Here is a 23,811-nt window from a genome sequence, read left to right as displayed (position 1 = left end):
TTGTTATTGTGGGACATATGATATTCAGAATGTACATGATATTTAAAAGGCGCTAGACTAATTATTCTTATAATTTATATGTTTCATATTTTTTTCATATATGTATTACATATATATGGTCTATCTGCCCAGGAGGTAACCAGCCAGGTAATATGAAAAATAGATACATTTATTGAAGAAGATACAAGAAATATTGTGCATAGGACAATGATGACTCAGTCCCCTTCAAAGTAGGCACCTTGGGACCTCACATAGTTTTCCCAGTCGCCATCAGCTGCCCCATCATATTTTCCAGAGGGTCACCGACAGTCTGAAGTCTCTTCCCTTTTAAAGGTGATTTTAGTTTTGGTAAAAGGCAGAAGTCACAGAGTGCCAAATTTAGGATGTAGGAGGGCTCAGTCACCTGGGTGATTTGCTGTTTTGCCAAAAACCTCTGGAGGGGATGTAATACATGAGTGAGCACGTTGTCACGATGAAGCTTTCAATCACCAGTTGCCCATAGCTGTGGCCTTCTGAATCATCCAAATAGTTTCAGTGGAGGAATGTTCAAGCTTAATGCACAATTTGATGCAGATTTGTTGCTCTTCTCTTTCAGTCATTTTGAATGCAATAGCCATACGGTATGCATGCCCATTCAGCATGTCTACTGCCTCCACTGACTAATACAGTGAAGCCTTCATTGTTCACGCATGCGCATTCCAGGCCACTCACCCTGCCTGCCAAGTTACATTGATATTGTGCAACCCATTCTTGTTTTATTAACAATGGCTGTACTTTCCCTAGACGGAAAATTATAAACAAACAAACAAATAAATAAATAAATAAAATACCAGGCAACAATTCAACAGAACAGTAGTACACTTACCAAATGAAAAGATATAAACATACCAGGGTATTTAATTAATTGGTCAAGTCATGAAAGCCTTAAGATCGTATCAATGGATTATGGAAATCCCATGAAATTTTCAATATCAGTTCTTTTTTAAAAGAAAATAATTGTGAAAAATAACAGAGGAATGCTTCTATTCTATAATGAAGCATATGTACCTTAAAGAATTAGCATCATTTATAATTATGAGATTTTAGACACATCCTTTACAGATCAGCAATGAAATAAGGTTTATTTGAATCAATTTAATTTACAATTTTTCCAGAAATTTAAGCTATTGCAATTAGACATGAAGCAGGATTGATTTCTAGTTCTTGACAAAAAAAAGAAGGAAAAATTTTTTTTCAAATATTATATCTCTAGAATAACAAAGGCATCAAATGAATACTTCTTACACTGTAAGAAATTTTAGGGCATAAAACAATGACCAAGTACATTATCAAAAGCAAAAGAAATGAACAACTTCCTTATATCCTACAAGTAATAAGTTAGAAAATGTAGTGAAATGAAAAACACCCTGTTTATAATGGACCATTTAAGAATAATCTGGACAAGAAAATATAGTACCTGTTTTAAGAAAACTAAAGGACTCCATTGAAGCATTAAAAACATGATTTGTATAAAGTATGTATTGTGTAAGCAAGAGGCTAAAAATGTGTAGAAATTCTAATTCTTAAATTAAGTTAAATTCATTGAAATCAATATTCATTTATAGCGTAAAACTCATTATCAAACTAAAAATAGAAAAAAACTTTTATAATCTAATAATGTGTAGTTCGAAAAATGCAAATAGAATAGTTAATGGTAAATTATTTAAAAGTTTTCCCCTGAATTTGAGGAAAAAAAAAGGCCATCCACTATCACTACTATTTAATGTTGTACTAGTGTTTCTATTAAGTTCAAGACAACAAGACAAATAAAAGGCATGAAGTTTACAAAGAAAAAAAACTAATCATTTACTGTTGACATTGAGTATATAGATATTCCAAAAGAACCTACAGTTGAGCTGTTAGAATTGATATGTAAACTTAATGAGGTCACAGGATATAAGGTCAATATATAAAATTAATTGTATTTCTATAGAGAAACAATACATAGAAAATAAAATTTTTAAAAGATACCATTTATAACATAAATACCAAATACTTAGAAATGAATCTGACAAAATAAATATATGACATCTACATTGAATCTGCAAAATAATACAGATATCTTATAAAGAGGACCTAAATAAATGGAAGTAAATAAAACATTCCTAGATAGAAAGACTCAATTTTTTAAAGACGTCAAATTCCCCAATTGATCTAAACAATAACATAACCCAAATCAAAATCACAAAAGGGGTATATGAGATATATGAAAACTGATATGGAATTGTAATGGACCTAGGATACCCAAGACTGTTTAATTATCTATTATCTATCTGTTATCTATCTATCTATCTATCTATCTATCTATCTATCATCTACCTATCTATCAGCTATCTATCATGAATCTATCTGTATCTTAGGAATTGTTTCTGCTTTTTTGGTTGAATCCTGACTGATACAATACATAAATATTTTTTGGCTAATACCTAGAGATAATCCTAAAGATATGTTACATTTGAAGTAAAAAATACTTGAGAAAAGATATCCATAAACATATGAAGGGAACGTAAGATACTTAACAAGCAAGAGCAAGAGAGGAGCTAAAATTTCAGGCTTTGAAGTGAGAATAGAGAGTGATACAGAGTATAATTTTAGGTAATATGACTCCAAATTAGAAACAAGAACCTAAATATATAGTATCAGGATATTGTCTTAACTATATTGTCAATAGGATTGAAATTATGCACCTCTTAATATTAGATTAATAAACACGGGAAATATCTATGAGGTAATTTTTTAAAGATTTTATTTATTTATTTTTAGACAGATGGAAAGGGAGGGAGAAAGAAAAGGAAGGAAACATCAGTGTGTGGTTGCCTCTAGCATGCCCCCACACTGGGAACCTGGCCTGCAACCCAGGCATGTGCCCTGACTGGGAATAAAACTGGCAACCCTTTGGTTCACAGGCCAGTGTTCAATCCACTGAACCACACCAGCCAGGGCTCTATGAGGTATTTATAAATGCCTATGGCCAAGTACTTAATATTTATACTATTTTAATTATGAAAAATATACATTTATTTTAAATATAAAATAATATTTATATAAAATGGAACACCTGAAAATTTTTGCTAAAGTAATTTTAGTTTTAAAAATGGAAATTGGTCTCATGAAAAGATTATGATTTACTAAAATAACAGGAAAATATATGGTAACAAATTGTATATTTTTGGCACACCAAAATGTACCAAAAATTCGTCATTATAGAAGTCTGAGCTCATAATTACTGCCTTGCCTTGCAGTAAATGTAAATAAGCATATAAAATAGGTCACAAACATATTAATGGACTGAATACATGTCCTGTAGAGAGTTGTCATGTAAAGAACTATTTACATATCAGGTAAAGAACTATTTCTTTTAAAGTAAGATATATTTTATTACAAAATTTTAATTGACCTTGTAAAAATATATTGATAAATGTGAAATAGCATTTAAAAGATTATAAAATTAACAATAAATAAATATATACTTATTCATAAATATAATTTGCAGAGTTATTCAATTATTATATTCCTTAGTGAAAAAAAAACTACAGGGTTAAAATTTGTATTACAATTCATTAGATACTCCCCCTGGTAAAGACAGCAGTAACTCTCCAAGAGGGCAATTAGCTTAATTCTTTGTCATGTTCAAAGGGTCACACAAATTCTACCACAGTATTTCCGTCAATCAGCTTGGTTAGTAAGGGATATTGAATGAATATGGCTTGTTCAGGGCACTTGTCTCTCTTTCTTGGTGGCAAGAAGGAGCTATTAAAAGGTGATCTCACTTATATCCATTTATTAGTTGTTTTTAATAAAACACTATATAAATACATTCACCTACAAAATGAAGAGTATATTCCCTTTGTTTAGGCTCTGCTTTTTCTTTTTTTTTTTTAAAGTAATTTATACTCATTGAAGAAAATTTCAGACCAGAAAAAGAACAGAAAAAGAAAAACCCAAGAAGGAATAAACCATTCATGTTTCCACCTTATATGAGCAGTCAGGGTTAATGCTTTGGGTTTTTTCCTTCTAATTTTGGTCTTAGAGACAAATACTTGTTTTGGAATCATAGCAGAGATACTGTCTCAAGATATATGTTTTAAAAATTATATTGTTTCTTATGGCTGTACCATTATTTATATGTTCATTCTTATTTTGGTAACTGAGTTATGCTGATTTTAATTTTTTATAAATAATTACTAATGAATATCTTTGTAAATAAATCTTTGTCCACTTATCAAATTTTTATATATTTTTAAATGTAAAATATTCCTAATGGGAAATTACTAGCTTGAATAACAATAAATAATCAGGTTAACATTTTTAATTTTCCTTTATATTTTAAGTATTGATGGCCATAAGTTTTCTTGGCAACGATGGATAGGTTTACCTTAATTTATCATCAATTTTCATTTATATCCTTCCTTTGAGTATAATGTTCTTTTCAGAATTTGTGAAACTTTGCTCCCTTTCTTGTCAAGAGCCATGGAATCAGGATCATCTGGTTAAAGGGAAATGCATAGACTCTGGAGCCAGATTTCCTAGGTTGGAATTGCCCTCTGCCACTCACTCGCCCTCTGACCTTGGCCTGGTGGCCTAACAATCTGTGCCTCAGTTCTTCATCTGCAAAGTGTGGATAAACATGGTACCTCCCTCAGAGGGTTGGATGAATTCATAGAAAGTGAGAATACCTGTAAAGAGCTTACAGAGCCTGGTACATAATAAACACTATTGTGAATATATTTTATTATCTTAGGTTTTTAGGAACTCTCTTCTATCCTAGTACTTAGTCTCTTTAGTTTTACAAAAAGATTCACTTTCCCCACCCTGACTAGGGTTTTTGGAGTTCCTGACTGGATTGTGATCTCAGCCAGATGACCTGATCTTTACCCCTAATTGCTTCTCGGCTTGGTTTGTTTGTTTCACTCTTCTTGCCCCTGATCAACACTTCATGAAAGCAAGATTTTTCTAAATCCCTTACATTTGACAGAGAAGCTAAAGTCAGAAGTTCTTCAGGGAAGATAGCGATACTGAATAATATTAACACCCAACAGTTGTATGCTATTTCAGTACTTTCAAAACAGTGTTTTTAATATGTTATTCATAATCAACCCTGTTATTTTATCAGGTCAGGGATAATTATTTCTGTTTTACATGTGAGAGAAAGACAGTCATAGAAGTTAATTTATTGGCCTGGGGTTACCGCATTCGGGGATGGCAAAGTCAAGCATTTAACTTTAGCTTTCTGACTCTTTGAATAGAATGGCCTTTCTTTGCTTTTCCTTTTTTCAAAGGTTTTATTTATTATTTTTAGCCAGAGGGGAGGGGAAGGAGAGAGGGAAAGAAACATCAATGTGTGATTGTCTCTCAAGCGCCCCCTCCTGGAGACCTGGCCCACAATTCAGGCAAGTGCTCCAACTGGGAATTGAACCAGCAACTATTTGGTTTGTGGGCAGTGCTCAATCCACTGAGCCACACCAGTCAGGGTAGAATGGCCTTTCAATTGCACCAAATTGAGACTTGAGAATATACTATGAATCAGCTTTTGCTAGTGTTTGCTGCTATAATAATCAGCAGTGATTTATTTCTTCCTCACATTACATGTCAGGGATCTCAGTTGCTATAGGTAAGCCTCCATCTGGAATACACCATTCTGTTGGCAGAGAGAAAAAGTAAGAGCCAACCACTGAATTAGATAAAGCTCCTGCGTCAGCATAGTGTACATGATTATCTGTTCACAACTCATTGTTTAAAATATATCACATGATGAACCTTGACATGAATGGAATGGAAAAGAAAGCTATTCCCTAGAGAGTGGTTCTGGAAATTATACAACAATGGGCAGATGTGTAATCATATTATAGAGAAGGGTGGAGTAAATAACTGAGGCCAGTAATATAACATGTCTAGAAATTCATGAATCAAAATAGATACAGGGGAAGGCTTTGCAGTAGAAACAGAGTATAAATATTCAAAGAAAAGGCATAAGTTATAGAACTTGGCAAAAGCTTACTCTGTGAGAAAAGACATCTCAATAATAATTTTGTTCCTTAATTGTTTAAAGAGTATTCAGAGATTGGTGGTTGTTTCCAGTGTCAAAGCAGTTGGTTAGATGCAGTATCGGATATGAACTGGCTAAGGGAAAGAAGTCAAAAGAGAGAGAGCTGTACATCAGGCACAAGTGCTAAGTTGCTGACTTTGATTTTTAGACTATACACTGACAGCCCAAGTTTCTTTTGTAAGTGCTGAGTTATACAGGTTTCCTTTCCTATAAACTCCCTCAGGTATTGAAGCCTATATAAAGTACCTGAAATGATTCTTTTTGAAAATTTAATAGAAAACCTAGTTTGGTTCTTTCTTTCCCTAACCAAAGACCAAGGTCACTGAACCTAGGAATAAATTGAATGGCTCCAGGTTATATTTGATAGACTAGACACTTTGTTAGAATGTGGTAATGATATGAACAAGGTCAACTGTTAGAATCTGAGGATATTGTAACTTTGTTTTCCGTGATAGCCATAGACCTTATCCTTCACCTTTCTCAACCATCACAATTAGCCTGAGAGACTAACCGGTTTTCCAATACAGATCTACCACCTGTAAAAAAATAAATAAATAAATAAATAACTCAAAGTTTATGGATTGAGTATACAATATTATTTCTCACTCACATAACAGTCTGAGACTGTTTCCGGTTGGCTGGCTCTCTCCTCCATGTAGAAATTCAGGAATCCCTATTTCTTCCATCCTGCGGTATTGCCATCCTCTACTACCTCATTATCATAAACACCCAGTCAGCAAAAAGGGCAGAGTATGTAGAGAAGTGCACACACTTCTTAGTTTCTTGTAATAACTTTTGTAAAATATTTTTATGACATTTGGGGGGGAGGATTTGTTCACATTATTTTGCTTGAAAACTAGTCAAATGGCCACACTAATTTTAGTCAGAGTGCTGCTGACTGGCCTCCCCAGAAATAATTCCGTAAAATGGAAAGAGAGGCACATATTTTGATACCTTTGCTTCACCCATTTTCTCAATTAAAAGTGTATTTCTTTCTCATAATTTTCTTTTTGGTAAGCTCTTATAGTTAGAACTTTGTACCTGAACTTGCTTGTTAGCAGTGATAAAAGAAAAAAAAAGTACAGAACTACTTTTCTCCATAAGATTAAAATAAAGAGTATTCAATGATATTTCCTCCATAGCAATTGAAGTTTCCTCTTGGATGTGATTATTATGAAGACTGAAGCATCCATAGTTTGAACACATTTGAAACTCACTCTATCAGATTTACCAATGGAATAATTTGTCTACATAATTCTCTACCTCTACTCCTAGGAACACAGTTTTAATAATAGCATCCAGATGGTCCTCCAACTTAAGAATAATTTATGTTCTAAAATTCTGTTTATAATTGATTTGTGGTCTTTGGGATATTATTTTACACATACAGTAGTACATATGGCATTTGTCTTTATGCCATCCATAAAAGCCTGTGTAAGCTATGATCTAAGATACAGTATCTTTGCAATAAAAATGTTGTAAATAATGTTGTTATGCTGGTAACTAACATACAAAACCTAGAAAGGAAAAGTCATTTTCTGAATATAAAATACTTAATTAGCCCTGGCTGGAGTGGCTCAGTTTGTTGGAGCTTAGTCACACAAACTGAAACATCGCGGATTTGATCTGAGGCAAAGCGCACGCCTGGTTTGCAGTTGCCACCGTGTCAGGGCGCATATAAGAGGCAACTGGTCGATGATTCTCTCACATGAATGTCCCTCCCCCTTTCTTTTTCCCCCTCTTCCCTCTAAAAATTAATAAGCATGTCCTTAGGTGAGGATAAACAATATTTAATTAAAAAGGTTGTAATATAATATATAATGGAGCTATTATAGCTATATATACTTTATTTGATAATAGCTGGGTTTACTTTTTATTACTTAGTGAAATACAAGTTATACTATTTAATATTTGTTTTCTCACACTTGGAAAAGTCCACGTTCTATCACAGTGAAGTATGGTCGAACTTAACAGCTCCAGTTTTAAAATACTTGCAACAAGTCATAACCAGTTTTATTACAAAAGATTCCTGTACACGTGTATGTTAATTCAAGCCATTTCCACACAGAAACACTCAGCATGAGAAATGGGAAATATCCATTCCTCTAGATATTAGGTACTTGTCACTCCTGGGCAATAATGCTCACATCAGTGAAGCCTATGAATATAACTCTATATTTATTCTAAGTGAAAAATTCAATAACTTAGGGAAAATACAAGATAATATAAAAAAATTGCTTACCAAAAATCAGTGTATTAAACCAAATTTTTTTACAGAGTTTATTACAAGAAACTAAAAAGAACATTTAAGATCCAGGCTGTAATCATGAATGTGAGGGGCTGAGATGGAGCACAGGACAACATCGTCAGAAAGGTGGACATGAAGGAAATGATAGGTTAGTGGGGGAGGTGAAATTATCATACAAATGGATGTAGCGTTTATCAGAAATAACCACATTGCTTGGGCAAGAGAGCAAGATTATGGGCTGGGCTTCATTCTCTGATGAAGAGGGGCAGCTGTAAGAACAAGGATGAAGGAGGACACATCATTGAATATTATGATAGTTTCTAAGGCAGAGTATTTGAGGAAAAGAATGAGTCTGTAATGATCCAGAAGCAACAAAGGGAAGTAAGGAATGCCCCGACTGTATCAACTTCCCTGTAAGATATGGATTAAGAGAATTAAGACAACCATTGCTTGAGATACTGGAGGAGAAATAATACCTTTAGGAAAAGAAAAGTTTTAGTTAAGACCACGGGGTAGAGGAGGAGATGAGGATGGGCACATGGAGGAGGTGGTTGTGGAACAGGAGTTACAAAGCACTCGAAAACCAGTTTACAGGTGAGGGAAGGGCAAAGAGCTGGGTGAGTTTTAAGAAAATTCAGAGTATTCTGCTTGGTGGTTCAGTAGAATATTTAATGTCAGTGCTGCATCACTTCGGAAGCTGACTGATGATTACAGCTGCAATCTGGTGACTTCAGCCTCCACACAGGGCCCCAGCAGGGGATGACTCAGTCAGATGCCATTTGGTCAGACCATTCACAGCCTAAGCAGGCAGTGGGGATGAAATGAGTCATCTGCATCCGGAATATCAATGAAGCCAATCATGGTGCTACGGTCTTTGGAAGGAGGGAAATCTGAGATGACCTTTGGGTTTATTATCCCAGGAGATTTAAATGCTTGGGATTTCTGATTGATTCTTGGCTCTAGAATATGCTTTACAAGTTTCTTGGTCCTAGCTCATTTCATAAGTCTCTCGTCCTGAGAACTCATATCCTGAGTAGAACTACCAGGAGGATGACATGAATGTCAATAAATGGCCCTGGTGGTTGGCTCAAACCATTAGGGAGCGGCTAGGGTTAGTTTCTCATGGAAGACTGTACAGGAGGCTCCTCTCCTTCATTCTCTGCATTCACCTCTTCAGGTGTCTGGTCATGGTCTACTTAAAGCACTGCTAGATGCTTCGCTCAGGGTATATGCCTCTGCTAAAGCTGGATGAGGTTTGTCAGGTTTAGGTGAGATTGCAGAACTACTAAGCTCTTTTTCACAGCATTGAGTTTATAGAGCAATGTAGAGGAAGACTTTTCGTGAAACCTAGACATGTGAGCCTGCTGAAAGTATTCTCCGTCTTTCACTGGTTGTTATTGGATACCCACAACTTCTTCAGGCTCTGATCGCTGGGTGTTTCAATGTCTTGGACCCATTTGAAACAATTCTGTCTTTTCCTGAGAGCTGTCATTGCCACAAAGGACTGAATCACCACATAAGATACCTAAGGCCAATTTGTGTGTTCAGTATACCCTATAGCAGATCACTGGTCTGACATTAGCAGCGTGCCTTTACCATGGGTAAGCATGATGTCTTGGGGAAGCCACCGTATGTACGGGTAAAGTTTACCCATACTTCAGCCATAGCTGGCATTCAGGCAGACCCATGTGTTATGTCAGACATGATTGGGGACAGTTACCAAAGTCGAAAACAATGCCAGGTCTGAGGTTTTTCCTCCACAGAAATCTGGCTGCCTTGACCATCTTCTATATCTTTTTTGGAATAAGATTCCTTACACCCCAAAATGTCCTTCTATAGGTTGTCTCAGAAATGGTAATGTGATGAGCCCAGGATTTCCAGGATCGAGGCATGTATGTGACAAGAGGTGGTAAAAATAGAGCTGAGGCAAGAGAGTCATGATCCCTGAGTTATCGAAGATACATTCATCAGGGCCTGGGGCACAGAGAGGGTTATGTGTCTTCGAGCCTGAGTTGGATGTGACGATGTCACCCTTTCAGATCGAGTTACATTATATCTCCCCCAACCATATTTTATTTTAGGGCTAATCTTAGTAAAGAAGCTAGTCTTAATATTGAGGCTCCCCAGAGATAGTCCATGAGATAAGGGTGAGTGAAGACCATTCACTGCAACTGTCAGTAGTCTTTTCAGCACGAGGTATCTGTGATTCCCAGTTTGCCTGCTTTCGGTATTGTCAGTAGCCTGTCTCTGGTGGCTGTATGGTGACAATTTATCTCCTGAATCAAGGGACTCCTCGTCCCTTGTGGTAGTCAGTGGCTCCTTCAGGTACTCCTCTGCTCTGGCAAATGCAAACTCAATGCTAAGCATCTTCATTTAAAAAAGATTACTTTATCCAGTTCTTTAGGTCCATATTTCTAGCCAGATGATTCTGTCAAGCTCAATAAGATATAGTTCTAAGAAAGTCAGAGATTCTTGAGGATTCACAATGAGGTTATTTATGAGGAAGACAGATGATAGATAAATAGCAGTTTTGAAAAAAACATCTGAATTCTCAGTTAAAAGTTAATTCAGATGCTTTAACTGAGTCTCAAATTTTTAATAAACATAACCAAACTCTATTAAGAAAAGTATGATTTTCTGATTTTGTGAGGATTGAAATCATATTATTCCTGTACTTTTACCTCTCTGTGTATCTGTGGGAGCCATGTGGTGTGTGCTAAGGGCATGGGCTTCCAAGTCACACAGACCTCAGTTTAAATCTTGGCTTTATTTTCATGAGTTGTATGACTTCGTAGATGTTATTTAAATTCCCCCAAACGGGCTCATTTCTAACATACAGGATTATTGTGAGAAAATATTGTGCATAAAATATTTGGCATATTGCAGATATATCATCCTCAATAACTGATGAATGTGGTTGTAATTTTTGGGCAATACATTACTTAACTTTACCTCTTTAATAAACATCAGAAAACTTCAATCAACATCCGAAAACTTGGAAGTGCTCTTGATATGTTTAAGCACAAACCAATGGCAAGCAGAGGACTTTAAAACTCTGTAAGTGGTATAAATGCTTTTTGTGTTAGCCTGCTAGGGCCGCCATAGCAGTGTGCCATAGAGTGAGTGGTTAAGCCTTCTAGATTTATTTTCTCATAGTTCTGGAGGCTTGAATTTCTAGATCAAGGGGCCAACAATATTGGTTTCCCCTGAGGCCTCCCCAGTGGCTGTCAGATGGCCGCTTCCTGGGTCCTCACATGGTCATTCCTCTGTGCACACACATCCCTGGTGTGACTGCGGGTCCTCATCTCTGTTTCATATAAGGACACCTGTCAAGTGGGGTTAGGGACAACCCTAAGGACCTCATTTTAACTTAATTACCTCTTTAAAAATACTGTGTCCAAATACGGTCACATTCTGAGGTTACTGAGCATTTGGACTTTTACATGTGAATGGAGGGGACATGCAATTCAGTTTATAACAACATTCCTCTTGCTTCTTCCTGTGTGAAGTCATATAACCAGGAAAATACAGTATTCCTATAATATTTTATGCCTTCACCAAAGTTTCTGCACTGAGGTATTGATCTAATTCTTTTGGCTTTAGAAAGGATTATGTAGGAAGTATGTAGTGGAGCAATGGTTTAGTACCTTTTACAAAATTATAATTAAAAGCATTTCCATGGTGTTACCAAATTTTATTCAATAATAGAACCTAAAAAATAAATTTCTCTTAAAATTTAACTTCCACTAAAATGTTTGTCTCCAGATAACCTTAGGACTCAAAATATTTTATTTTGCCCTGGCTGCTAAGACTATATATATTAGATTATATATGATTATATATTTCATAAAGTTGTTCTTACAGTAATTATTTCCCCTCCCTTGCTTCTTTCTACATTTTTAAAAAACTTTTGTTATTTGTTTTGTTCATGTAAATATTCTAATAAATACTATTTAAATCATCATAATTAAAGGTATCTTTATTACTCTTATTCTCAGCTCCCATCATACTGTGGCAAAATCACAAAGGACTAAAAGGCCAGACTGAAGCAGTAGTCTACAGAGGGAAACCTTGAGACAATTACCTGTAAAAGGGAAACCAATGAGGAGTTAGCAAGTAGAGGCCTCATATTCATTTGCATATGTCACAGTAGAAAATGCAACACCATTGCTGAGAAATTATTTTTATTGTGTTTCTATAAATAACACTTATGTAGAACAATTGCAAATTGAAAATTAAAGACCAAATTTTCTTTGATAATGCTCTACTTTAAAATATCTACTTCATAAAGTGTCTATCAGGCTTTAATAAAAATAAATTATTTACTCGTGTATGAATGAGTTGGCAAATATCAAATATCATGTATATTTAATTATAAGCACTCATTATAAGTCCAATATCTGTTCTTTCTTCTTTAGAGGACCTTGAATTTCCTGACTCTTGTCCATTCCTATCCTTAGCAAAGCTGATAGGCTACTTGTTGGTTGATACTTTATTATTCCCTGCACCTGGTTGCCACCATTCCCAGTAAGTCTAAGGTTAAGAATTCAGAACTCATATGTGAACCTACCCTGTTCTGCATCAGCCTTTGATTTGACCCTTCATTTTGTTAACATGTGTCCTGGCCAAAACGAGACATGATGAGAGGCTGCAAATGGATCAGAGCAAACTCCTCTTCATCTCCACTGATGAAAACACAATGCAAAGTCTCTGGATAGATAAGCAACACTATGATTTCTACCTGACAGGGGAAGCACAATGCTCACAATGGTGATTTTTCCCAGGATGAAATTTATTTATTTTTTAAAGATTTTATTTATTTATTTTTAGAGAGAGGGTAAGGAAGGGAGAGAGAGGGGCAGAAAAACATCAGTGTGCAATGTGTGAGAGAAACATTAATCTGTTGCCCCTTGCACATCTACCACCTGGCGCCTGGCCTGCAACCCAGGCTTGTGTCCTGACCGGGAATTGAACCGGCCATCTTTTGCTTTTTGAGACAATGCCCAACCCACTGAGCCACACCAGTCAAAGCTCTCGGAATGAAATTAGACTGTAATTCTTTGAATGTGATGACTCTAGAGTTTCTCATAAGCATAAAACATATTTACTCATGAATAAATGTTTTGTGTCTCAGTACATTTGCGTGTGTGCACTCCTAGAAAGGCTAAAACACTTGAAGCTTATTTTGAGAGAGCAGTATTGTTAAGTCTTTATTGTGTAAGAAAAAGAGGAGGATGACTAGAGAAACTTGATCAAGGTTAATTAATGACAATAGGTATTGTCTATTGATTACTATATGCCAGATACTTGCAAATATATTACATGCCTTGTCTTCTTAAATCCTTTGAGTTAAGTCTGTGGAAGCTCATAAAGTGTGTGAGTGTATTACCCTCAGTTATACTGCTCTTCCACGGGGGAGGGATCCAGGCTGAGCCAAGGGCTCTTATATTTCCAAAGTGGAGACCACTGAGTTTTAATTTATATTGTCTTTTGCTAAGCTGAGAACAAAATGGCCCATTTTTGTCATATTTACAGTTTAAAAGAGCATCATATTTATCTATCCACGAGTTTCTGTCCCAGACTAGATGTTGATTTGAAGGTTAATGGGCCCCTTAAATTTTCTATTTTCTAGCTTCAGAATCTGATTTATTGTTTTCCTCTTGAAACTACATGGGTTATTTTCTTTAAATGCCAAATTCAAAAAGTAAGTACCTATGCCGCCTCAAAGAATATAGGAAATTTATGTCATCCAGGCAGTGTTCTAGGTGTTAGGTTTATAGCAGTGAACAAAACTGGTAAAAATCCCTATACTCATGGAATTTTTATTTCAGTTAAAGGAAATAGCCAATACATAAATTATATTAGTAAAACATACGGACTTTCACAGTAGAAAATGTTAGATGCTAAGGAGTGAAATAAGGCCAGCTTTTACTGTAAAGCCCCAAAGCAAAAGCATGCTTGGCTACGTTCCAGGAGGCCACGGGAGGGGGAAGAGAAAGAATGCGGGAAAGAGTGAAGCCAGATCAGTTCCGAGGACGCATAGGCCATTCCTTATAGGGACACCATTGCAGGGAGTCATGGTGGCGGTTTGAGGTTAGGGGTGACCTAACAGGAATTATAAGTAATGGGATTGTTTTGGCTGACAGGTAAAGATCAAGCAATCAGACAAGAGAACAAGGGCAGAAGAGGAATCAGTGGGACAATTATAGGGATAATCCAAGTGAGAGATGATATTGGCAGAACTAATGCAGTGCTAGTGGGGGCAGTGGGAAATGGCCTGTCTGCAAAAATTCTGAAGGTAGAATCAACAGGATTTTTCATAGATAAAGAATGTAAGAGAAAAATTTCAAGATTTTTGTCTCTACAACTAGAAAGACGGAATTAACAAGATAGGTATGCCTACTACAAGAACAGCTTTAGGAATGAAGATGGGATTCAGGTGCTTCTTAATTTTAGGTTACACCAGAAATTCAAGGGGATTTACGAAGAAGGTAATTTAATTTCCTGAAGGAAGCCTGGAATTTGCCAGCATGTAAATAGTTTTTAAGGCAGGATTACATAATTTCTGGGGCCCAGTGAAATATAAAAGTTCAGGTCTACTTATTAACCAATTATTAAAAGAGTAGATCATTAAATGAAGTATGAGACCCTTCTGAGTGAAGGGACAAGTGTAATAGTAACACAACTAGGAAGAAAGTCCTGATTTAGGCCATGATTCCATATGTGACGATCAAGAGAGTAATGTGGATGGGTGGATGGATAGATAGGTAGATAGATAGATAGATGATAGATGCATGTGTAAGAACTGATGTCTGAGTGCTTCAATGTAAAAATATTACAGAGATGAGGAGGATTCCTTATAATTGACTGAGAAGGAGAAATAATGGCAAATCAAATATATAATATGGATTTGGACATGGCTCTTTAGGGCCCAGGCTCAGCCAAAAGAGTTAAGTTGTTGCCTCTAAAGTTTGCAATGCCCAACCTCCAGGAAACTTAGTTGAGTTTGAACTGTTGCATGGAGGGTTGATTTGGGGCTTTTCCTACCCATAAGGCAGCTTCAGATTTTCTCTATAAACTTCTGTATCTTTAAATGTTTATAAAATCACTTCCAGGAATTAATGAGAATTTGAAGTCCATTGGCAGAAGCCCTGCTGAAACGCAGAAGAAATCCATTTTTGGATGCAGGAGCCACTTTGGCGAACACACAGAGGAGGAAATACATACAGAAGCAGAGAAGGCAGCTCTAAGTGTGCATGTAGCTTTCTAAGTGGTCAGACTGTGTGCAAAGAAGCCAAATAGAACCTGGCTGACTGTAGCAAAAAGTGAGATTAAACCATCCAAGGCAAGGCAGAAATAATCAGGAATAAATAATAAATTTGTTTCTTATCCCATGGCACAAACCTGCATTGGGTGTTAGCTCTAATAATTGGTTACCTTAATACTGAAGCACTGAAAACTTAACATGTTGGATATCAGAGTCTATGGAATTCTATGTGCAGACAGCTGGTTGAAGTAGAAGTCTGATCTTTCTCCTTTAGTAATAACATCTCCCTCCTCACTCTTCCTAGAGTCTTTAATGATTCAGGCCATGACCTGCACTCAGTACACCCTGGACAGGCACAAATGACTCTTCAGAGAATGAAGAGGGAGCTGTAATAGGTCTCAGAATAGATGTCATGTTAATAGGCTCCTTTGTGCCAGCTCCTCCCTGGCTAAACCCGAGATCATTTAAATCTACTCAGTACATCTGGCTGCTTCAGGTTCAAAATGTCCATGGGCGTTGGAGGCAGAGGAAGTGACAGGCTATCAGTGGATATAATAGAAAAGATACTCCCCTTGCTCTAGGTATTAATATTTTGGAATGACATAAGGTGAAGCATTAAAAAAAAGATGGAAAGAAAGAAGGTTACATTAACATATCCGATGCCATTGTCGGCATCTTTCAATGGATTTATGTTGGTTATAGGGAGTTAATATAGTTCCCTCCCACATTCTGGTGAGTTATAATGTGATACAGAGAGCCAGTGTGTTATTCTAGCACAGACGGTGACTACCACCTTTGATGTAAGCAAATAAAGTTGACTTTGGGGCATAATTTTATTCTGCCTACTTTGATGTAAGATCACAAAAGCCCTTCCCTTGACATCATGTGGTTAGATCGTGGCTGCCAGCTATTCAGTAAACAAAAAGTGTCTGCTTTGGATACAAGCTCGCGGGCCCCTCTGTGGTCCTGCATACCTGGAAGAATGCTTTGTTAGCATCCTTTTAGATTCAAGGTCATAGGGCAAATAATCTTTGTTGTGTTACTACTATTTTATGCCTTTGAGACATTTTATAAAGATTGTCATTCCACCCTATAACCCTCTTATGAGAAAAGTATTACTTCCTCCATTTCATAGGGAAGAAATTAAAGGTCAGAGAGGGAAATAAAATCATACAGCTGTCCAGTTGCCAAGGAGGTTTTATTAGAGTTTGGATTGTCATCCAGTGGGTTGACATGGGGCTTTTATCACCTGCAAGGCAACTCCAGAATTTCTCTGTAATCTTATTTATCCTTAAAGGGGGAGGGGAAAAAAAGCTCTAAGTAGTGCTGTTCCTTTTTTACATGGCTCAGATAATTAGAATTTTCTATAGATGCACAAAACATCTATGAGTTTTTTGGAATTAAGTGCTCACTTTCAATCTTTTAATATAATCTTTCCATTTCTTCATAAATATGGAAGATAGTAAGACTCTTATAATCCATGATACTAAAGATTTATTTCTGTGGAGTGAGAGTAGGTGGTTTTTTTGTTTTGTTTTGGTTTTTTTTTTTGCTTGCTTTGCTGTTGTTGCTTTCATTGTGGTCATGATATAGATGACTTTTTCATTTCAGTAATTATCTAAAGATGGAGTTCAAAAGCTCCGTCTATCACAGGTGGGCACAGGTAACCAGGTTCTTGGTGATCGCGGACAATGAGAGAGTTTATAGCAGAGAAAGAGAGAACAGATTTATTAAGAGAGAGCAGAAAGTGGGAGCAGGTCAACTCTGAGCAGAGATTGACCCTTAGAGGCCAGAGGGCCTCTGTTCTTATAGGGTGGATATTTTCTGGCTAGTTTTAGCTGGCTTTTATTGTGCATGTTCAAGTGATCATATTACTTTTAAGCTACTGCTCATGTGATCTCCCATGATTTTCCTTGATTGCCCATCAGGGGAGAGGGGGCCCACAATGCTATTTTGTTATAATGCCATTATAATGGAGCAGGGGTCACGTAGCGTCTTCTGCACAGGTACAGTCATGATTCACCGCGATTCAGTGCTTTTCTAGAAAGTGGCGACAACCCGTCTTAGAATAGGGTCTCTGTCCTGTATCGATGCCCTTTGCCTTAGTCCTGGGGCACCTCCAGAGTTTCCTCACTCCTGACTGTCTCCTGCCTCAACTCTATGGGCAGCACGAGACCCTCCTACAAATGCTAGGCCACTGTAAGAGTTCAGATTTTAGGGCATGATTTTGGATAGATGCTTTTCCTGAATTAAATTCACATTAAAATTTTTCAGAAGCTCTTAAGAGAGCACACAAGTAAGATCAGCATTCTGTTGTAATTTGACAGCATAGTGTCTAATGGAGCGCTTGGAACACTAAGCACAGTACTGTTTAATCCTAATGTCTATGTTTATTATGCCTTCCTTTGGGTTGGTTTGCTGGAAGGATAGACTGCAGTAATATATTTAATGTGGAAACTAGCATTCCAGAATTTCTTCATGCCTAATATTTAGCAAGATTAAATTTACAGTAAATTACAGAAATGGTTCTGAATCATTTCTGCGTTGAATAATGGAAGAAAATTATCATTTATATTTATAGCAACAGAAAATTTACAAAATTTTCAAGATAGAATGGTATTTATGTGTTAATTGGACTTAGTGCTATATCTTTTAGCAAGACCAGTAGATTAAGACATAAAAATAATCCAGCTAATCAGTGTGGTGCTCCTGTCATTTTATAACAGTTTGACTTCTGGGGGTCTTTGGTGTTTGTTGTTTGTTTGGCTGTTTAAACTAAACCGACTTGCAGGGTCTTCCTGGGACAAAGCTGATCCTTGCTTATTTGAGTTGCTTTGGAATATTTACCGGTGTGATTTGCATTTGGCTACATCCTTTCCTTTACCTTTTGTCCTTTCCCTCCAGCCTATTTTCTGCATAGCAATGCTAGCTGAAGAATAGGTAGGAATTCAGAGAGGATTAACCAACACCGGAGAATTTCATGAGTATTCATATGATAATTTGCTTAAAAGTAGGTGGCAAAGCTTAGGGAGACTTAAGAGGTTTAAAGGCACATATCCACAGTTCATCAGAACCTTTTTAATTGTAGTAGATCTTTGTTTTTTTCAAATTTAACGTGGGGTTTCATTTATTGGAGGTAGCATGAGAGGTCAGGATATATAGTAATTTATTGCTTTACTGATAGATGTATTTGAATCATGTCTCTATTGAGGAAGGTATGCATGAGCCCAGTGTGCATGAGCTCAACTGAGAATCTGATTCACTTTGTGTTTCTTACTTAAAATGTCATCAGCCATGTGTCGTAGCCATTACTGATGTTCATTTGACAGAGTGGGATATTATGGAAAGCATATTCTGTACAATTGTGTAAATCAAATCTTGTATAAATCATATCTCCTTGAAGATATTCATATAACAAAAAATAATGAGAAGTCTGAGTTATTGTGTCTAGTACCTTGCATAGTTTCTTAGAGGTATATATGAAAAAAAAATAGGTTATAGGCTCTAAGGAAGTTTATACCCTGGTTGTATTTCATATAATTTACTACAAAGTTCATATACATGATAATAATTACATAGTTACACATTAGTAAGTACTCCATCATTTTCTTTTTTCAATGCATTAGTGATTTACAGTAAAATTGAAAACATTATAATTAAGATAAAATTTATCATTGATGTCTTCCTGGAGAAAGAAACTTGAAACAGAACAAATTTTCTATCACCTTGTTGAAGGGTATTCTCATATTCACTTTGAGGTCTTATGCAAAAAGACATTAGTGATAGATGAATTGAGCAGTACACTCAGTAACCTACATGGTATGATTTCACAAACAGGGGCAGCCTGCTCACTGGTGTCTGAAATTCTCCTCATGGTTTGGATAGTTCTTTACCTCAAGACTCTGCTGTCTGTTAAGAGAAATTATCCCCCCTAGGGAAAGGCAACCCCAAGGCTGATTTGGGTATTTATCATTGAACATAAATGTTTTTAGGTCCTTTATTAAAAAGGGCACAATTAGTTTGCGTTGGAGGATTGCCAGATACAATTTGACAACTTCACATTTTCAGAAGTATTATTACAGTGAACAGATGTTAATCAGGATCATAGATATGTTGTCTGTGTGTTGTAAGGAATTGGACTTCATAAACAACATGACCTTACCCACAGTTGCAAGTGGGGATAAACAGCACAAGTGCCCGTCAGTGGATGAGTGGATAAAAAAAGCTGTGGTACATTGACTACATGACAGTAAAAAAAGGAGGAAATCTTACCATTTGCAACAGCGTGGTTGAACCTGGAGATTATTATGTTACGTGAAATAAACCGGTCAGAGAAAGACAAATACTGTGTGATCTCACTGATATATGGAATCTAATGGACAAAAGAAAATGACAAACAAAATAGAAACAGAAGCATGGATACATTGAACAGACTGACAGCTGTCAGAGGGGTAGGAGAGGGGAGAACTGGATGAATGAAGGTGAAGGAATTAAACAAACAAAAAAATTCATAGACACAGACAATAGTGTCTTGATGGCCAGAGGGAAGTCGTGGGGTGGAGGCTGGCTGGAGGTTGGTGGAGGGGTAGGGGAAATGGGGACATCATTAATAGCCAATTATAAAAATAGAGGTAATAGTCAACAATAAAAATAGAGTTTAAAAAAACAAAAATCCTTGAGTATAATTAAGGGCATTTTCAATAAATACCTTCTCATGCAACCTTAGCGGAGAAGCTGGAATAATTTCAGGAAACGATTGTTATTTGCATTATCTTAGATCAGGTTTACCAACATTAATTTTTTTTTCCTCCCTTCAGATGTACATCCAAACAACAACACTTACTGTCTCCATGAGTTTAAGTGCTTCGGTGTCTCTGGGCATGCTCTACATGCCCAAAGTTTATATTATAATTTTTCATCCAGAGCAGAACGTTCAAAAACGCAAAAGAAGCTTCAAGGCTGTGGTGACAGCTGCCACCATGCAAAGCAAACTGATCCAAAAAGGAAATGACAGACCAAATGGCGAGGTGAAAAGTGAACTCTGTGAGAGTCTTGAAACCAACAGTAAGTCATCCGTAGACTTTCCGATGGTCAAGAGCGGGAGCACTTCCTAATAGATGTACGTTGAACATTCTTCTACTAGTCTTGGGGACTGTGCCACATGGTTCCAGGGGCATGATGGTACTTGCACACTCTGAGGCCATCATGGCTGTTAGAACCACCTGGTTAGAACCAAACGATTTCAAGATGCATGGCTCTCCTCCAGAGCATAAACATGCACCCACAATCTCTTTCCAAAATGTGACACTTAGGTCTCCTTTTGGGGCATTACAGGGCTTAAAACTTGAGACTGTCTTCCAAATATAAAATTATCTTTCAGTAATTAGGAACAATTCTTTAATCTTTGTTAGTTTGTTATGGGTTGCTTTTTATAGAATTGATAATTACCTAATATTTATAGAGCATACTATCAATGATCTTACACAAATAAATGTTATTTGGATATTTAGGGAAATAAGAAAACTGGTTAACTGACATATGACGTTAATACCTGTTTCCCCCGGGTGGTTCCCTTCTTTGGCTTCCTTTGATTCCCTTTCTTTAACATATTATGATAATTAGAACTCTTATCCAAAAGCCTCATGATGCTGAAAATAGGATCCTTTTCTACAACACCATTCCAATTTTCCCTTCCATATCTACCTTCCTCTTCCCTGTAGTCTACCCCCAAAGAAGCATGTTTAACAATACACGGATAACAAGCTAATCTAGGAGAGTTTAACTGATCTATTCAGTTTATCTTGTTATCTATGGAAGAGTAGCAAATAGATGAAGATTTTATTGTAAATAGCACCAGAAAGCTGAGTAGAGTTAAAAAAAACAAACAAAAATAACCAACACCACATCACTAGTTCTGCAGATGGATCAAAAATAAATAAAAACAAAGATACATGCAATGAGAGTGGCTTCCTATCTTCTAGCAATACGACATAGATATTTAATAATTAAGGCTAAAACCCTATGCAGAAACATCTCCTTCCTCTTAGATTCCTTCCGCAGGCTGTTTCCCCTATTCTCTATACTTTTGACATGAATTATAGGGAAGATTAAGAGTTGATTTTATCTGCCTTAATTACAATAACAGTTTATAGTCTTCACTAGATTTATAATCCTTCTTGAACATCAAGATTCTCAGGTGAACATTATTTACTCTAAATGCCCCACGTGCAGAAGTACCCTTAGAAGATAAGTATTGATTAATTAAACTTATTGGCTTCAATTACTATCAGACTTCTTGAAATTCTTGGCCAGATCCTCTAGGAAGATTACCTTCAACTCACTAATACCAAATTTATTCACTTGTAAAGAAAGAAGCTTTTTAAGAAATCTACAAATACTCCCTACATATTCACCTTTCTACAAACATGAAACCTAGAGAAACTGCAAGAGAAGTCCTGATAAGAATGGGTTATGTTAAAAAAAAAAAAAGAAAGAAAAAGTTATGGTCATCTCTGATTATAGGTTAGCAATTAACTAATAGTGAGCCTATTTAGGCTTCTAACAAAAGATGAACCGTAGCTACTCTCAAAGTCATTAGAGTAGAATGCTTATGATTTGAGGGCAGAATCTTCTCTGCTTTTCTGCCTTGAAAGCATCAGTACAGGAAGGTAAAACCTGTTGAAGGATGACCAGAAACCACTGTTAGTCAATGAGATGCTCTGAACAGTGACTCTGCTCAGTAGGACTCACCAGCATCTAGAATTGTACTTGTTTCTTAGCCTCAATACAGAAGGCTTTACATACTATGGTTCCCAACAGGAACAACCAAAGATACAATGAAATAAATACCAGTGATCCCAGACTCATCTCTGGACTGTGGTGAGAAAAAAATTCATCAACCTTTCCCACCCTTTTAAAAAATAAATAGGTTCCCTGAAGAGGAAAATTTTGAGTATTGCTAAAGAATAACCCCATATTATAGAACTAAGTCTCATACATTTTCTTTCTCCCTCCTATTATTTTATGTTGATGATGAAAATGAAAATGATACAGCATGTGTCCACTTCCCTGTTTTCTCTGAAATAAGAATGAGAAATTACAATTGCGAGGCCTGAAGGAGTCCCACGCTCACTTTTGGAATATAAAGAAAGTTAAAAAGGTGAATCAAGATCAAGTCAATTACCACCTAAAAGGAGGTTAAATTATACTTTAGAGATTTATTGTATTCATCTTTTATAGGCATAGTTTGGATTTGAATAAATTGTGCCCAGATAAAGTGATTATAGTTTGCACATTCAGGAGAGATAGCGCATGAAATCTTCACATATTCTTGAACAATCCCACTCCAGTAAACATTGTTAACTTTTGTTCGCTTGCATGGCTACTATCATGGACCCCAGTGTTCCTGTTATCTTTACTACATGTACCAGTGGTTTTAATGGAGTCAAAAATCTTCTGAAAGCGTAAACCCTCTAAAAGTTCCAATAACTTGAATAGCTTAAATGCAATATGTGTCTTCTAAAAGTGCATCATGTCTTTAGAAGTATAACTAAATACTGGGAAAACCTTTGCCATTTACTCTCTGTTACTAACCCCATACCTCCGCAGATTTTAAACACCTCCCCTTGCAGTGCGTGGAGTCTATTCTCAATACGTCCAGGGCTGATGAATGCGCTGGAGCAGTCTCCTGTGGCTGCATTCCCATACTGTCCTACCAGACTTTTGATAAGTCACCATTACTACAATAAAGTGAAAGTGCCATACAGGAAAAAAGTGTTTTGTGAATTCTAAATCACTGAATAAAGGCAAATATAACATTGTTGCCATGAAAATATAGATTTGCCTGTGGTTAATAGAAAATAAAAGACTTAAATTCAAAAACTGTTGCTTTAGAATCCCTCTTTTTTTTCTTTTTAAAAATATGTTGAGGATTTTGATAATTATGACTATGGTTCTATTGTTGGGATTTCTCCGACCAATTAGCTGTATATTGTTGGTATATGTGCAATCGGCGATGTTTTCCCTTCATGACCATGGAGCAGCTCCTCTAGCCCATCATATATAGAAACTTCATCTTAACGATGACTTGTTAATGCCAGAAATTCTGGTCACATATTTAAGATTTTAAAGCTTCAAAAGCTACACAGAAAAAAATACAAGTAATGTGAAGCTGGAAGGGAGACCAACAGGTCCATGTTAATTACTGAATTT

The 23,811-nt window shown here is 36.3% G+C and overlaps 1 protein-coding gene across 1 annotated transcript in view; it reads left to right on the top strand.

The window, feature by feature from the left end:
* Positions 1-23,811, top strand: part of GRM8 (glutamate metabotropic receptor 8) — an 823,740-nt gene that overhangs the window by 796,271 nt on the left and 3,658 nt on the right. Inside the window, exon 10 of the mRNA XM_054564284.1 lies at positions 20,418-20,664. Coding sequence (XP_054420259.1) covers positions 20,418-20,664 — 247 coding nt within the window. The remainder of the gene's footprint in view (positions 1-20,417; positions 20,665-23,811) is intronic.

Source organism: Pteronotus mesoamericanus, unplaced genomic scaffold, assembly GCF_021234165.1.
Source record: "Pteronotus mesoamericanus isolate MK-2021 breed Mesoamerican mustached bat unplaced genomic scaffold, CSHL_Meso_final scaffold_85, whole genome shotgun sequence".
NCBI lineage: Eukaryota > Metazoa > Chordata > Mammalia > Chiroptera > Mormoopidae > Pteronotus > Pteronotus mesoamericanus.
The sequence above is the reverse complement of the archived record's forward strand: the minus strand, read 5'-3'. Positions and strand labels throughout refer to the sequence as shown.